Here is an 18,101-nt window from a genome sequence, read left to right on the forward strand (position 1 = left end):
TGGCCTTTCGAATGTTTCCAGGCGAGGATTTGCAGAAGACGCAGCTTGTAAAATATCTCCGGCTGCTGCCCTCAGAGCAGCCTGCCAGCGAGCCGCAGGGCGAGAGAGAGGGTGGTCTCTCTAATCGACTGGGTCATCACTTTACTTATCTGCACACATCTGGATTTAACCGTTTCACTCCGGCACTCAGACGAGGATATCTGCTAAAGAAACACACACGGCCGGTGACTTGGAGCCAAAGGGTGTGTCGACATTTGTGGCCGTATATAAAAATATTACTGGATCACAGCTCTTCAGGTTAATAACGGAGAGAACAGGGGAGGGGGAGAGGAAGCAGGGGAGGGAGCGTTTGACGATGACGGATGAGGGAGATGGATTGAGAGACTGATGCCTGGGGAGAGGGAGGAATGGCTGAGTAAGGTGAGCTGTATTTTGACCATCAGGGCTGTCGTGTAGCGATGAGGAATCACATGTTCCCGCTGTCATTTTCCATCCCGTCTGTGTTATTTCACACTTCGGCTCAAGGGCAAGACATCCACATCTCTTTCTACTCTCCGACTGGTTCCTCTCTCGCTCCCTCGTCCATCCAGTCTCTCCTTCTTCCTCTCCTCCTCGCAGGGACAGGGATCCCTCGGCCAGTGTCAGTGTTGCGTCACCCTGACATTGAATCACTGATACAACATCAGTATAATTAGAACACACGTATCGACAGCCTCATGCTGCCAAGTAAGAGTGTGCGTACGTTTGATTGTGCGTATGTTTGAGAGTGTGTGTGCGTCTGTGTGTGTGTGTGTTTCACATACAAACTAAAGCCGGTTTTCAGTATATACCACTTCCAATCCTTTCATTCACAAAAGGACATCCCTGTTTAAAACACTCTTGACTGACTCATTATTATTCCTTTTTATTTGGTTTTATTCCATAATTGCTGGAATGTTAACACAACAAACAGTGCCTCATTCACTTGACTAGAAAAACAAAAATTGCGGCCAGTGCTTCACACAACATTTGGCAACGTTAACACAAAACATTCAAATATAAATTGGACAGGGTTGACAGAGAATTAGAGAAACTGTGTGAGTCTCCAGTGATAATTAGAAGCTTTTCTAAGCACTGAGAAGTCGCAGGTAGGAAACGTTATTGAATTTAAATTGGGCAGAGCGGCGACATTACAACTCCTCCAGCGCAGCGGCTCTCGTGCACTGTGATAGTGTCATCATGCGTTTGTGACTGCAGGGCTGAAACCTGATTGATTTTCATTGTGGCTCAAACGCAGTATTATTAATCCTGAGTACAAAGAGCAAACACAATCCTGTTCAGCACACAGATAGAAGAGATACAAGCTGCTGCTGCTGGGATGTGAAGCACACGGGTTGTTTTCTTAGTGTCTTCATATCGTGAGACTCTTAAAACTGTTACAAGACTCTTGTGTCATGAGGCAACATAATGAAGTACAAATATATTTTGTGCGTGTGTGTTGTGGTTAGGTTAAGGGATAAGGGTTTTGGGTAGTGGGTCCACAATGAATGGAAGTCAATGCAAAGTCCTCATATAGGATAGCTGCAGTACGAGTGAGGGAGGGACAGACAGAGAGACGGGGGACACGGTGGACAGGCGTAAACAAAAACAAATTATTTGTTTAGGCACAGGGAAAGAGCGTGTTTGTTTCTTTGTGTGCATGAGAGAAAGTAGGGGAGAGAGAGAGAGGCCGAGCGCGTGTTAATCAGATACATGTTTGTTATTTTGCCAAAGCATCAATTCCCTGAAAACATCTTTTCTAAAAGGCGACGGCCGCCTTTTAGAAAAGTGTAAAAACGTCTATTTTGAGACCGCAAATGTGAAAATCACGAGCTCGGCTCTGCGCTGCTGTTAATGCCGTTAACGCTGCTTTGTTGAATAGGGTGTTTGTGATTCTCAGGGTGTGTGTCTGTGTGTGTGTGTGTGGATGGGTTGGGAGGGGGGGAGGTTAATGGGAGTCGAGCAGAAGACAAAATCATACCGTGGTTTTATCGACTATGGGCCTGGTTCCCTCCCCAGAGTCCCATCTCATCAATTATACGACATGTTACACCACCAACATACAGAATAAACCTCCACTTAGCAGCCGGGGAACAGCAACAACACACTGGGCCAAGAAAAACCTCTTTTGTGTGTCACTGAATTATCATTGAACAGAGCAGACATCTTGAATGTAGGCTCTACAAAGAAGGACAAACCAAGGATAGAAACTGGGCATAATACAAACATCTACATCCTTTGTGAAGAGGTGTGTATCTGAAGAGCTCAGACAGGACTTATAAAGGGTTATAATGAGAAGAGTAGAAATACAGGAGGTACTTTGTTACTGTTGGAGAAGAACCAACTTGAAAAACATGCACATTTTCTCATTTCCGCTTCTCTGTCTGTACGAGAGGAAGATAATTTTTAAAAGTGCTGCAGAGATTGTTCCCAACGCAAGAACTGCCCAGTGCAGCCTGTCGCTACAAGTTTGAGTGTGTAACCGAGAGTGTGTGTGTTGGTGAGGAAAAGATTGAGAAGAGGAAGACGATAAAAACCAGCCCAAGAGAAACGTGACTTTTGTTTTTAGGATAAATGCAGCAAGGCTTTGGGAGCTAGTTCAGGTGCCAACTGGATCTGCTCTGCTCCAATCACGTGACCTGCCTCACTCTCCACAATCCTCCATCATATACAGTACATCCTCCCAATGTGGCCGTCTATTTCAAGTGTCTCCACCACCCAAGCATCCAAAGATATAAAGACATTTCTTGCAACTACCAGTGGAATCATATTTGCTCGGAGCCTTGACGCCAAACTAACTATGTTCTGCTGCTGTATAAACATTTTAAACTCGAGTTTTCTGACCCAAATGCTACAAAAAACATATCAAGTACCATGTAAAATATACTTTGTGACAATAGTGTGATATTAGACTGCTACATCGAAGTGTCTGTTGGCTTTGGAGGCCTTCTTCACGATGCATGTTCTTCTACCACGCTGACAAATGTGGGGAAATCAGTGGCACTGAGTGGGAGAAAGAGCCACCAGACAGGAGAAGGAATGAGAGGAGCAGGAGCCTTCCAATGTAAAATGAAAAGTAAGGGATGAAAGTCAAGAGTAAAAGAAGGTGAACTCCTCCTCGCCCTGCCATCCCGCTCCTCTTCATCAACACTCATCCTCCCCCTTTCGTTTCATCTCTGTTCCACAACACAGAACATGCACGAGGGTTTGAGCAAAACAAGCTAGCAGGTAATTATTTTTTGGACGATAGGGAAAAGGGATAGGGGAGAGATTGGGGGGGGGCGGAAATCCTTCTTCTTCTTGTTTAATCTGCGTGTGAAGTATAAGCCCTCTTTCAGATATGATGCTGTGTGGAGATACGAGCTGAGGGGCACAGCCATGACGGGCAAATGTGGGCGGAGAAGAGAACGGCAAAGACGACAGGAGAGTGAAACTGAGAAAAACAAACGCAGCACAACATATTGGTTTGGGTTTTGCGAGTAGAATAAAAGAGGAAGGAAAATACAGAACTTTCTGTCATAAATAATAATTTTGATTTAACTGCGTAGACATATTTTTTGTATTCTGTCCACGTCAACTAACATGGAGGAGGCAGGATTGCAATAACAACGTCACAAATGCATGAATGAATACATTCATTTCATAGGACTAGATTTTCTGGATACTCAACATTCTTCAGGTATCAGCTGTTTCACCTGCGGGTGATATATTTCAGTTCCCTTCCCTCCACAGAGCGAAAGATATTAAAAAGCTGAGAAGGAGCCGGCAGGTCGAAGGGCAGGTAGCAAAGAAATTAAGAGCTGAGTAATAGATGGGAGAGGTGACGTGGTGATGAATGAAGATGAGACGGCTGGACAGAGAGACATGGGGACGGAGAGGAGACGAGCAGAAAGGAGAGAGGACCAGCTACAGTGCACAGACAGTGGTGATGCTTGTTACTCTGCGCGCTCCAGCACACAGTTACATGTAAGCACTTGATTTCCTGTCAGGGCGAGTTGGAGCCGGCGTCACTCCCCACTGGGACGAGACCATTACCACGATCACTGGAGTGAAAATGGAGTCCACGGTGGACGGCGTGTACCCAAACTCCATGTACAGTAGATGCCGCACACAAGCGCACACGATCAAAGTTTACACAATCTTTGCACACGGGGAGCCACAAAGCAACACTGACACAATTGTCCCAGGAGTTCGGCAAAGCTTTGATTGACTGGCGATGCATTTCAACAATGGTTCCCTCCCACAAACCTCCCACAGAGCCTCCACATGACAGAGTCAGAAGAGACACAGATGCTGGAGGCACATGGAGATTGACGGACAAAATGTAAAGTTTTTTGTAATTTTATTGTGGAAATCGACCCTCGAGTCCGGCCTCCTGCTGAGGGATGATTTATTTATTTTTGAATCAAAGGCTTGAAAGGTAATTCTAACAGAACCCTTGATTTACATGAGTAAATATTAATACAGAGCAAAGATTGGAAATAAGAAATGATGATGGGGGCGAAGAGGAGACTTCTGGGAATTTTGGGTTTGGTATGAAAATAAATTACAGGAGCCGAGACACAGTAAACTGGGAGTTTGAGCCTCGCTGCTGTATTTTCATTTAAATGTCATTGAAACATCTGCAGAGAAAGAGAAGACGTGAGGAAGGTTAAAATAATATTTTGTGCTTTTGTTGAAGAAAGCTGATAATAGAGAGACGGACGACATAATCATTTTTACTTTGAGGAGTAACAATGAATCTTTGCTTGAAGTTTCTCTTTTCAGGATTTCAACTATAGTGAAGCAAATATTGTAAACTCTGAAAAACCTCATGAGCTAAATTCAATACAATATTGACTTTAAAATATTAAATCAAACAGGAGATGTCTGACATCTTCCATCTTCTCTCCTCTCACAATGAGCCATCAGGCTATTATTCATACAAGTTCCATTGTCCGAGTTCAGCTTTCGAAATTACATTTAAATTGGAGTATAATAAACTACATACATTGTGGAGAAATATTGGTATTTCTTACCATTGTTACTATTATAATGTGTGAAATAAAAAACGATGATTTTATATCTTTTTCCAGCAAATGTTCACTGTTTTATTAATGTGCATAAAGTGTCTCCAGGGATCAAACAAACACTGAATACATATTTATGACATCAGGCCGTTTTGATTTAAATTTGAGCATCTGTCTCACTTTTCAGCCTGAGTTTTTTCAGATGCTGCGTTGTCGTGCAAAGGGACAACACAGAAGAGAACCGAGGAGAGTGGAGGTGAATAAAGAGGAGAGGAAAACAACAGGATGTATAAGAAAAGGAGGAAATGAGGAGGAAATAGAAAACCAGCGCCCAGCAGGAGCGTGAGGAGGAGAGGAGTATGGAGATCAGCTGACGTGGAGCCGCTGCAGCAACAGATGAGCTGAGGAGCTCAGACGCTCTGCAGCAATCTGTCTCTCCGAGCTGCACTGAGGTGTGGTGTGGAGTTACAATCACAACGAATGGAACCGCCGCCTCGGTGGGACACGCGTGTGAAAGGACACGCCTGGATCTTTTAAAACAAGTATATTAGATGTAAAAATACACCAATCTTGCACGAGTATTTGTACTAGTACTAGCGTGTTCAGGTTCAGACACAAACAACAGAAAGCCTGTGGGGTTCGGGTCAGGTTTGGTAAGTTGGTTAGATGCACTCTACCAGATTGGCTGTGGCTAACTCTTCCTTGTTCCTTGTGCCGAAGTGTCCTTGAGCAAGCTACTGATCTCCATCCTCCCTGATTACCTGAACCTGACTCTTCTCCCTTTAAGTATTTACCCTGTTTTCAATTCATCTTTGCTAGTTCGCCTTGATTCTCAGTGTTTCTATTTTCAAATGTTGAAATATAATGTCACTGAGATCAAGATTCTTTTCAAAGAAATGGAAACAGGTGCAGCTGTTTAGAAAAGTGGAGAAAGAAAGAAAGAAATCCACGATAAATAAAATCAATAATCGAGGTAAAGGCCATAGGGCTTGTTTTCAAAATCATATTCTTCAATAATGTGGAGTAGGTTGTGACGTCTTCAGCTGGGATCTCTGGACAGAGGCAAATACCTTGAACTACAATTGATCAAATATCCAAGAACTTCGGATGATCAGGGTCAGAGCTTCAAGTCTGGAAAGCGTGTGGAGGTGGAGATGAGTCGTCCGTCTCTGAGTTTGTGTTAAAGATGTCAAATGTTGATTAAGTGTGAGGTCATCATGAGTCAGTCACAGTTCACATGAGAAGCTGTGAAACTGATCAGGTGGTCATTGTTTAGCTCGGTGGAGACGAACCTGGGATGAAACTCATCCTGACCTGACACCATCCCACAGTGCTGCTGCTGCTGCTGCTGCTGCTGCTGCTCTGAGTTGTTTACTTCAGAAACTTTTTAAATCCTTCATTTGGATGTGTGCGCGATCCAAAAAGTCAATTTAGTGGAAGAAAACTCTCAAGCCTGTTAGCTGGCCGAAATCCAACACCCTGCTTAGTAGCCACAGTGTGTGTGTGTGTGTGTGTGTGTGTGTGTGAGAGAAGATGTTTTAAATCCCCTTTAAAATCCAAAGCGCCAAAGATCACAGAAAGTTTCCAACAACTCAAATGTGAGAGATGGCACAACAATAAGGCCCAGGTTGAAAACACACAAACACAATTATCACTCTAAGCCTGAAATATGCACAGAGACTAACGAACGGCACGAGGAGCAACACAACACTGAAGGAATTATAATTACTCTGTGGTTTGAGTTAACGCTGCACTTCGGGAGAGTCTATGTTCTCGTCCCGCTGCAGCATCAAAGGGTTTATTTTGGGTTCAGAAGGAGGAAGTTAAATGAACGAAGGCAAATGAGACTCTCGCTGAAACGAGGTGAGAGAAGCAGCGGCTCGAACAATAGAGGTGAAATCAGCCCCGACGCCTGAAGACACATTTTACATCAGTGATGAGTTTCCTTGTGAAGTGGAAAGTGAATTTGAGGAATAGTTTGATTTTGGGGGTTAGTTTTTTCTGTTGAAGGTTATTTGCTTGATTTTTTGTATTTGATCGTTTTAATCAGGAGGTCTTGATATTTTCTGTTCTAGATGAAAAAGACAATAATTGAAGTTATGACACACACACACACACACACACGCACACACACACACACAAATATCCTTTAATTAGACTACAAAGCTCCCAATGAAATCTTCATCTGGCCGCCGCTGCGTTCACATGTTTATCTCTTGGCTCCAAACACACACCTGTCAAGGGCGATGATGAAAAGCGCCGCCGTGGTCGAACAATAACACAACGAGAGGAGCGCAGTAGATGAAACACAACACAGCGGAGGAATAGAGCGGCCGATGGAAACGGTTGTTTAGATCCCTGGTGGGTCATTCAATCGTTTGTGCCCTTGAGCACACGGCCCTTCAGAGGAATAACTTATGATAAGTGGTGCAATGCTGTTAAGGGGAACGAGAGGGACTGGTGTGTGTGTGTGTGTGTGTGTGTGTGTGTGTGTGTGTGTGTGTGTGTGTGTGTGTGTGTGTGTGTGACTGTGTGTGTGTGTGTGTACTGTATCAGATGAAATAGATTTAGGCATGAAGCGGTCGCTCGTTGCACCAAACCAAAACAGAAGCACTTGATTGGCCAAATGTCTCATCATGATCTGTGTGATGTAACAAACTGTTGTGTTGGTGAAGGTCACTGCAGGAAGATAACAAACAGAATGTTATCATTGATAATCCCTCATATGAGTCGCGTTGCTTTAACCTCCACGTGTTATGGTTGTGTGAACTTTTGTTTAACCCCAAAAGTGATGAGCTACATGTTGTATATTAAATAATATGTGTTATTTATTTGGATGGTTAAGGGAAGGGAGCAGTTATTCCACAAAAGCAATTCTCTTCTCCGCTCTCAAACAATAACTCGTGACACTGATCACAAGCAACTTATCAATCCTACATTTAATTTTACATGAAAACCCCCGATCCCACTCCTTCTCTGATTGGCTAACACTTCTTACCCTAACTCTACTGCGCAGTGTAAAGTACCAGCCTGCAGTAAATATTGTCGAAGGCTCATCCGCTGTCCTTGATTATTTAATTGTGCTTGTAGGAAACGTTGTGTGATTATTTATACTCTGCTTCACTTGATGCTCACTCTTCTCACACTGGAAGAATTAATTCATGCCTGGCATTTTAATAATTTGTGTTTTGGGCTTTTTTTTATTGTCTTTAAAAGTGCTTAATGCATCAGCAGCTGTGTTTGCAGTAATGCTCTACAACTATACTCTACAGATGTTTTATGTGCAGAATATTTATTGACCAACACCTTCATTACTCGGGTTGTGTTTATCACTGCTGCAGGGTGCACGGTTGTTTCACAGCGGGGGGGCGTCTCGGATCACGCTGGTGCGCCACGTTCACTTCTATATACTTTGCAAAGTCACTGATGCAAAATGTCAGCTCTTAACCGCTGTGCTGTGACGTGCTCCTCCGTGCATCCTCTTCCTCTTTCCTCCTCCTCCTCCGTCTACACCTCCACTGAAGCTGCAGTCAACACCGACATGAGCCAAGCTCTCGCTAGAATTTAAAAAACATGATTCTCCACATCTATCCCCCGCGGCTGGGTCGTGTTTCAAAGGATATAATTCATTTTTAATTCTGCTTTGCAGCGGTTTCCACAGACACAGACTGAAAGCACAACACAAACAGCTACTTGGGAGATGAGAGGCAGTGTGACGGAGGGGGCGTGTGCACGCTCATGTGTGCATGTGTGCATGTGTGCTGTGTATCATTGTGCCGCTGCCTGTTGTGATTGCCTGACCCGAGGTTCCAGCGCATTACCACCTTAGCTGCTTTCTGGTTGGATTTATTCGTCGAGTGCACACACACACACACACACACAACTGCACGTACACTCACAATTCATTTTACCGCTCTCAGCCGGGTGAATTTGTCCCACTGTCAAATGTATTCAGATTGAGAATGAATTTAAAAAACGCCATGTCCTTAAATCGATGTGACAAACCCTCTCACCTCCTCATCCACAGAGACACAAAGTGGACACACAATAAGCAGCTACAGGAAGACATTCCAGATCTCAGCCAAGCCCCGAGCAGTCCCCTTAAATTCAATCGTCCATACACTCCTTTCAGAATGTTGGACAATGTAGGTGATTATCTTTGAAGTTCTTCTGCACGATTTAAGTTACCAGATACCAGTGGATGTTAGGGACATAAGCACCTGAGTGTCATTGAGTGCTTCAGGCTTTGAATCAGAGATACAGGCTGAAGTTGAGGGCACGCTGAGGCTGAAGGTAAATCTGACTGGCTACTGCATTGGATGACAGCACTATGAAAACCATGTGGCAGCAGATCAGACATCATAACCTCCATGTCTTTTTAACCTAAACACTGTCCCATTTTAGGACATAGAATAAGATGGAGACACAGATTAATGTGGATGTTAGGGACATGTCTTCAGTTGTGCACCTTAGTGTCTTTAGGTGTTTCGGCCTTTAATATCAGGTCTCAGTCCCCTAATTGTTTTCTTTAAGATCCACACATTTCTAAATCTATAAAAATGTCTAGATAAATCTTTAATCTAAAAATCCTTGGTCCGTCCCCTGATCCAGATTCAATCCAAAATAAAAGAGGTCCTTCCCTGAACGAGGTAGTTTTTGTGTAACCATTGCGACAAACAAACCCACGGATTCCGGGGCTGACACACAACTTACTTGTCGGAGGTAATTAGTGTATTTTCGGGTCGTTCACATTTCAGGCAATTAAATAACACACAATAGACTTGTTCAGATGATCATTATCCACGCAGCGTGACCTCAGAGCCAAGCAGCCCTCCTCAGCTCTCGGTGGACGATTCAGCAGGATTGTAACAGCCCTTCGCTCGGCGCCACCTCCTCCTCCTCCTCCTCCTCCTCCTCTCTTGTGTAACTTTCTCCCTTCATCATCGCATCTCTCGCCTCGTAATGCTTCAGCTGTGCTCTCGTCACATGACCACAGTGGTGAGCTCCCGTGCTGTGCTCTTTGTTTCCTCTCTCACGCTGACACATGGTGAAACTGATTTTTTCATTCCCAGGTTTCGACCTTGTTATGTAAAGTGCCTTGAGACAATGTATGTTGTGATTTAGTGGTACACAAATATTATTATTTTAAGTATTGAATTGAATTGAATTGTTATCACTGCTGTGTGTGTTACTGTGCAAACAAGAGAGCGTCTCCAAAGCAAACGTTGGACCCAGGTATTTCAATTCACACATTTGTTTGATTCAGGGAATAAAATGTCCCAAAAGCAGACAACTTCCATTGTGCTATGGTTGACTCATGTCCACGGCTATCCTCCTCCTCCTCTTCCTCCTCCTCCTCCTCCTCTTCCTCCTCCTCCTCCTCCTCCTCCTCATCCTTCCCTGGAGGAGATCCAGCAATGATAGGATTTTAAAGGAGACCCCATTTCCGGACTCTTAACACCAAATGATCTGGTCACACACTGCCTCCCCCCCAGCCCCTCTCACACACACACACACATACACACACACACACACCCCCCTGTTCTCTGCACTAGAATTAGTCGTTGGACGCATTCCAGTGAGATCCGCTCAATATCCCACCCCACCAAAAAAACCAGCCTCTGCCTCCTCACCGCTCACTGGAGGCCGCACATTGCCAAAGTCAGAGTTGTGTCACAGCAGCGATCAATCCCCCATCAATGTGAAACAGCCTCCACCAATACAGAGAAAAACACAGCACAACACCGCTGTGGCTCCACCCCCCCCCCCCCCCCCTCACAGACCTCCTTCCTTACTATCACCTGACATCTGACCATTTCAATCTCCATCGTCCCTCCTGACCTCCTCCTCCTCCTCCTCCTCCTTCTCCTCCTCTCGGCCCCTCCATCCCTCGTGGTTTCAAACAGACATCACAGCCATTATCACCTCACTGTGATTCAGACACTTGATTCATTATCCAGCCGGTGACCCTCAGGCACATATGCAGATAAGCGCACGAGAGTTCTTGCACACCACACGTGCACACACACACACACAAACACACACACACACACACACACACACACAGAAACACTAATGTGATGTGCACCTGACGAGGCAGACTTCATTTCAAACTCAGCGTACAGTGCGTACAGTCACTAGGACGGCCATGAAGCCTGATGCTTTATGATGAGAGTAATTTAATAAAGTAAGTGGTGAATCACTTTAGATGAGTTATTGAATTGTTAAGTAACTTGTCCTCCCCTCGTCTTCATCACTCAGGAGCTGGTCAGCAGAGTAAAAGCCTGAAATCAGCTCCATACGTTTGTTTTCAAACAAGGACTCATCGCCTTAGACGAGTGTTTCTGTCCATTCATCTGTTCTCCTAGAGCTCCACTGTGAACAGGGCGATGTCATGCGTTGTCGTACTGCATTGTGGTTCACTTGTGTCGTGCTGCTCGCGCTACACAAGTTCAGCAGAGCTCAGTTTATCACGCAGCAACAGAGGCACCAACCAATCAAATCACGTTAATGCGCAAGAGTAGGCAGAGACGGCTGGTGTCGCTGGTTTGTGTTCATCTGGTTGTGGATGTTGTTTGAGCCGTACTTCACCAGCGTGAAGTGTTAATGCACACGTGTGAGTCCGATACCACTTTACTCTCTGTGGACATGAGGGACATGAAGCTGGAATCAGCAGCCAATCAGCTGATTCTAGGATTATGACAGGGAAACAGGGAAACAGCAATGCAGGCTGATGGGGAAACCATCCGCAAACATACAAGCACATCTTATAGAACTTTACATTTTGGATTATTCTTGTTTAAATGTTGTTTTAGTTACGTTAACAATACATGAGCATCAATATCAGCATCACTATCCTCCACCTCTCTCACTTCCTACCTGGAGTTGGTCATGTCCGTCTGTCCTCCTTGGCTTTTCTCCAGCCCCAGTTTGGTGAAAATCCCGACCAACACCATGATGGCCACCACTCCACAGATAATATACACGATCATGTGGGTCCGGTCCCGGTCTGGTTCCTCGTGGACCTCTGTGACGGGTTCCGCCGGCTTCCCGGTGTTGGCCCACACGGGCGTGTCGTAGTTGGAACAGGACGTCTGGTCCAAACTGTGAATTTTGAACTGGCAGCAGAAGCGGTAGAAGCAGGAGCCGCAGCAGAACAGGTAGATGCCCGCGTTACAGTTGAAGGGGGGGTCCCACTGGCCCATGACATCATAGTAGCCCCAGCATCTTTTGCCGTCGCTAGGAACCGTTTGGTCCTCGGTTTCTGGTGTGGGCGTGGCCAGGGCGACCTCCGACACCATAGAGGACTCGGTCTGGTTGTTGGCGGGGACCTGGGCCAGAGCCTGACCAGACGACCGAGGGCCCAGTCCACCCAGTGAGGTCAAACCCAGCAGGACGGCCAGCAACACGCTCAGCAAGAGAGGATGCATGGAGGTGGCCATCTTGAAACTTACACCTCCAGGGTCCTGTGGCTCAGAGCTGATGTGTAATTGTTAATTAGACGCCCCAACTAAAGTTCCTAGGTTAGAGAAAACAACAAAGAAGTGGAAGGTTAAATACGCCCGGAGCTTCAACTCATATTCATTTAATCAATCTGTTAGTTGTAAGAAGACACTGAAGATAACACTGAGGTCAGATAGAGGGAGCTTAGTCTATATGCATGCCTGGAAGAGAAATAAAACAGCCTTTAATTAGTGCTGTGGGAGTCGTTACTGCACAGTTACAGAAAACTGTCGTCCAAGGGCAGAGAAACAAGTGAGTGAAAGAAATCAATCTCTCATCTCAACATGCTTCTAATGGGGGGGGGATGAGTCCCTCGTGGGCAGGAGCTCACATGCACAGACACATCACAGTCCCTGGCAATTTGCTCTAAGTGTGTGTGTGTGTGTGACTGAATATGTGTGTGTGTTACAAAGCAATTAAATATTCTAAAATTCGGGGGAAATGTCACCTTTCACAAAGTCATGTCACGAGCAGACAGCGGAGGCGGCTGAAGACAAATCCAAATCCGCTGGCTCGGAGGGAAACGCAGTTTAGGAAGGCGTGTTACCCACGAATGGACTTGCCTCTGGCATTTCTAGCAATAAGCTCCCATGCTGAGTGGATGAATAATCCGTGAAAAGAGAGAACTCTGGGTTCCTGACGGCAGAGAGCGAAGGCAGATTCCTCTCAAACTCACAGATTGTCACAGGCTCCCACATGAAAGGCTTTTTGACTCCGCAGACGGACTCATATTCCTGAGTGGCTCACAACTCTAATGCTCGAGTCTGGAGTCAAACAAGTCCAGGAAAGGAAAAAGAAAACACTTGAAACCAGCGTGCAGTGTTTTCCTCTTCTCCCTCTCAGAGTTTAACTGGCATCTATCATCCCCCTACTCTCCGTGTCACTGTTCAGAGTAGGCTTTTTTATTTTGGTGGTGGGCATCTTTTCCCCGCCACCTTGGTCCACTTTGCTGAACGTGACTCCCTCTTTGAGAAGTTTGGTTCCAAGTCTCTCAGCTCCTGAGGTCTTTTTTTGTGAGAGATATTAAATATTCAGCCTTTATTTTGAAAAGGTTATGTTGGACAGTTCCTTCCTAATTCCAGCCAACAGGTCAAAGCAGCTGCTCTTTAAAACACACCTCCAGACTCCAGAGATCCTATTCCAGTCCAAAAGCGTCTCCTCTTGCACCTCAGGCGTGTTGTCTCTCATGCATGTGCACACACACACACACACCACACACACACACACACACAGACTCACACACAATCAGCTCCAATCCCCCTGATGACAGTGCTCTGTCAGTGTCACTCTGCAGGTTTTAAGCAACACCCAAGGAGTCCAATGGGTTTTCTGGTGCTCGGCGTTTGCAGAGCTCCTTCTGCTGCAGATGCTCTCTCCGTGCACGCTCCACTGAACCCCCCCCCTCCTCTCCCCCTGTGGATGCCGGGGTCTCGAGTGGACCCAGGACACCAGCCGGGCACTCAGTCTATCAGCCCCTGCTCAGTCCTGCCCTACAAGTGCTCAGAAGACCGAGGGGAGGAGGAAGAGCGAGGAAGGGGAGGGCTGATGTGCTGATACTGAGCCTCTAATCTAAATGTCTTGGTGCTGCTGCATCCAACAGAAGCTGTAAAAAAAAAAAAGAGAGAAAAGAGGTGGAATTACTAAACCAGAGTGGAGGGTCCTGTTTAATGGATTGTTCTTTGATGATTTCTCTTTCCTGGGCTTTGCTTTTGGCTTTTTTTAAATATTTTTTTATACACCTCTTTATTTACACTATGATCTCAATCCCTCTCTATCCTCTCCTGCCTCTTTTTTCTACTTACCTCACCCTCTGCTCTCAAGCCCTGAGGAAATATCAGCTCGGGGGGGGGTCAGAGTGCCTGTGGATTGCCCTCTGCACTTTCAGCGATGCCCTGGCTCAAGCCTATAGCGGGGGAACAATGCTCCCCGGGAGCCCGGGCGGACGACAGAGACAAGTGGAGATGCGACAGCCACGCAGCAGCCGTGTGGCGCCGGGGGCAGATCAAAAAATGTCCTGTTTTTTTCAGAAGAAGCCCCCGTTTGGAAACGTGGGACTGTCTGCAGCAGCTGCTCTTTGTTGTTGTTGTTGTTGTTGATGATGTTGCCTCAACAACTCACTTGCCAGTTTTAGCTTTGGAAAAAAAAAACAAGAAAAAAATCTCAAAGCATTAATATGCAACAGTTTTTAAGCAAAATGCTGCATATTATCTCCCAATTAATGGATTCACTCTGCTGTCAATTCAGTCCTTGTCCGGCTGCAGCTTCTTTGAAAACAGGCATAATTTGATATATATGTATAGGAATTTTATATATATATCATATGTATGTGTTTTCACTGGTGCTCTGCTTGTGGGATGCTCCAAACAGAAGAGGGTGGAAGAAGCAGTAAAATGCTTTTTCTCTTTTTTTTGTTTTATTCCATCCTCCCTCTTTGTGGTTGTTGTTCTCCGTCAGTGTGTATTCCTCGTATTCCCTCGCTCTGCTCAGTGCGTCTGGATCTCCTCGGCTCCGGCTGCTGCTGCTCTCGCTGCTGCTGCTGTTCTCCGGCAGGACTGGATGACAATGACTCTCTCTCTCTCTCTCACACACACACACACACTCTCTCTCTCTCTCTCCTCCCTCTCCCAGCTTCACTCCTCCCACCCTCTCTCGCTCGCTCACTCCTCCCTTTCCCTTCCTCTCACACACTCATCCTTTGTGGGTAAATGAGCACTTGCTGACTCTCGCTTTCACTCTCCTCCTCTCTCCATCATCATGTGTCACTGACACTCTCTCCTCTCAGTTTTGTGTTTTCTGTTTTTTTTTGCTCCTCACGATGTCCCCCTGTCCTTTCTCCTTCCTGTTATCTGTTCATTCCTGTTTACCTCCTCTCTGTCTAACCTTTCAGTTGGCTTTGCCTCCCCCCCCCCCCCCCCGTCTTTTTTCTGCTCTGCCATTATTTTGGAGATTCTATCCTCATCTCATCTCATCTTTTCATCCTCTCCCTGACCCCCTGCTTGCAGCTCTTCTGTGCTTCCATCCCAAAATGCCAGACAGCCCCACAAATGAGAGCGATAGTGCTGACAGAGCAGTAGCATGTGTGAGGCATGTTTTTTTTTTTTGTGCATGCACGTGTGTCTCTTATTTTGGCTTGTGTGTAATTACTGAGCTAATTCCCCTGCACATCGCCGTCTTTGTGTGTGTCTGGAACATGTGTGGTGCTGCAGTGCTGATTGAGGGAGGGAGGGAAACAGAGAGAGAGAGAGGGAGAGAGAGAGGAAAGGGATGGATGCAGGGAGAGGAGGAGGGAAGGAGGAAGAGAGGGAGGGGAGGAGTGGAGGAGAGGAGAGGACAGCGGAGCAGCTGCCAAAGAGAGGGGGAGAAAGAGAGGGAGCTTGACAGAGAGAAGCAGGGAGAGGGAAAGAGGAGAATTATTACAGGGAAGGGAGGGGGGGGGATTAAGAAACATAAGGATAGCAAGTGGAATGGGAAGTGACGGAGGGGTAGTAGGAAGTGCAGGAAAGAGATAATAAGTAAGTGATGACAATATGGAGGAAAATAAAGAAAGGCTCACTGAACGGAAAGTGACATGTTAGACCTGTAGAGGTTCAACAGAGAGAGAAGGGAGGGATTATTATTCAGAGAGAGAGAGAGAGAGAGGGGGGGGGGGGAGAGTTAGAATTCCAGTGTGACTAGCAGAGCACTCAGTTTGAGCACATACCTCCACCAAGAGCAGCAGTCCCCTGATGAAACCACAATCTAGATTCAGTATCGATCCAGGTTTTTATTTGGACCTGAACCCACTCACATGTATCAGTCCCCTGAAACACGCCTGCCGGATTTTCTTCATGAGGAATTATTCTCTGAGAAAGCAACCAGAAATACATTTGTATCACATGTATCACAACAATGCTCAGTTTTGACATTTCACCTTTTCTACAGATCAAACACCAGGATAACTAGAATCTGCCTCAGTGGAGCAGAACCCTGCCAAGTCCCCGTCGTCCCGTTAAATTCAATCACGCTGCACCAAATCGTACACAATCATATCGCTCCTGCATCCACGGATCGACTCGCTTGTGCATAATCCTGCTGACAATCACACAAACAAACCTTCTCCTTGGCAACAATAAGGAGTAGTGCCTTCGGGTCTGACTATGACCTGGGCGCTCATGAGAAAACTGAGCTGCTTTGTTCATATATTTAATTCTGTTTTTTAAGGGGCTGAAATTATATTCTCATTTTTTCCTTTCCCTGCCACCATCTCTCTTTTTAAATCTCTCTGATTCCCCTCTGTCTCAGTTTTCATTTCCACTCTCTCTCTCTCTCTCTCACACACACACACAAACACACACGTGTGTCTGAGCCACATTTCTTTTGTTGTGGTATTTTTCCTGCAGCTCTTCTTTGCTCACTGTTTGTACTCTGTCCAAACCTCTCAGGCTAAATTCTCTGGCACGGTGCGTCAGGACTTGTGTCAAGAAAACACATACGTGCACGTTTACGACATGCACACAAACGACTGTGCCAGATACACACTTCACACCACAGCGATGCGATGCGCCACAAATGAGCTAATCCCCCCCCCCTCCCCTCCCTTTCCCCCCAGTCTGACATTAAAGAGGCTTTTTTTTTTCTGCCAATGGAAAATAGGCCATTCGTTTAGAAAGAGAGAAGCTATCAAAGTTGCTGTGAATGAAGACAGGTTCTGTGCAGCATCAAACGCACAAGTCGCCGCAGCTCGGTGCTCGGGAAGGCGTGCGGTGCGACATGGGAGCAGAGGGTGTTGGCTGGAAAGCGAAATGGGAAGGAAGGAGGGATGAGGAAGATGGAGAGGCAGAAAGAGATGGGAGGAGAAGTCCTGGGGGAGAGAACAGATTGAATGGGAGATCTGTCTTAAATCATTTCTATCTCCCCCTTTTCTCTCTGTGCTTGGCTGTGGTCTAATAGACACATCATCTCCTCTCCTCTCCTTTCCTTTCCTCTCCTCTCCTTTCCTTTCCTCTTCTTTCCTCTCCTCTACTCTTGCTCTCTTTAGCCAAGTGGACTTACATCAGTAGTCTTCTATTACCAATTAGGCCACATATCATTTGCTTTTTAAGAGTTAAAATTATTTCTTTTCCCCCAATTAGCGGCTCATAATTATAGTAGAAATATGGAGGACTTATTTACACCAGCATTTAATCGTGTGTGGCCATTTAATTTATTTCTAATAGAGTTTCCGTGATTAGTGATTTTCCTATATGTGTATTTCTTTGCGTGGGGTTCAACATTAAATTTGTGCCACCGACCAATAGGAAGCTTTCGTGACTCATGTATAACTCATACATGTGTTACACCATCTTTGAATAAAGTGCGTGAATATTATTCAACATGTTAACGGATGCCATCATTCCAATGTTCAGACATTAGTCTTAATAAGAGTATTAGTAAGTGCATTTTCTGATTCTGATTCTGAATGAAAGTGAATAAGATTTAATAAACATAATTAAAGTAGGACAGGTGGAGTATTCCAACATTATGTGGACATGTATACGTCTTTATCTCATTACACTGTCCTATTGGAGTTATCCCAGCATTCCTGGTGGGGGT

General features: G+C 45.6%; 1 protein-coding gene across 1 annotated transcript in view; it reads right to left on the reverse strand.

Moving 5' to 3' along the window:
* LOC128458691 (protein shisa-8) overlaps positions 1–12,469 on the reverse strand; it is a 78,141-nt gene extending 65,672 nt beyond the window's left edge. The window contains exon 1 of the mRNA XM_053443619.1: positions 11,907–12,469. Coding sequence (XP_053299594.1) covers positions 11,907–12,469 — 563 coding nt within the window. The remainder of the gene's footprint in view (positions 1–11,906) is intronic.
* Positions 12,470–18,101: the final 5,632 nt, after the last annotated feature.

This window comes from Pleuronectes platessa, chromosome 16 (assembly GCF_947347685.1).
Source record: "Pleuronectes platessa chromosome 16, fPlePla1.1, whole genome shotgun sequence".
Classification (NCBI taxonomy): domain Eukaryota; kingdom Metazoa; phylum Chordata; class Actinopteri; order Pleuronectiformes; family Pleuronectidae; genus Pleuronectes; species Pleuronectes platessa.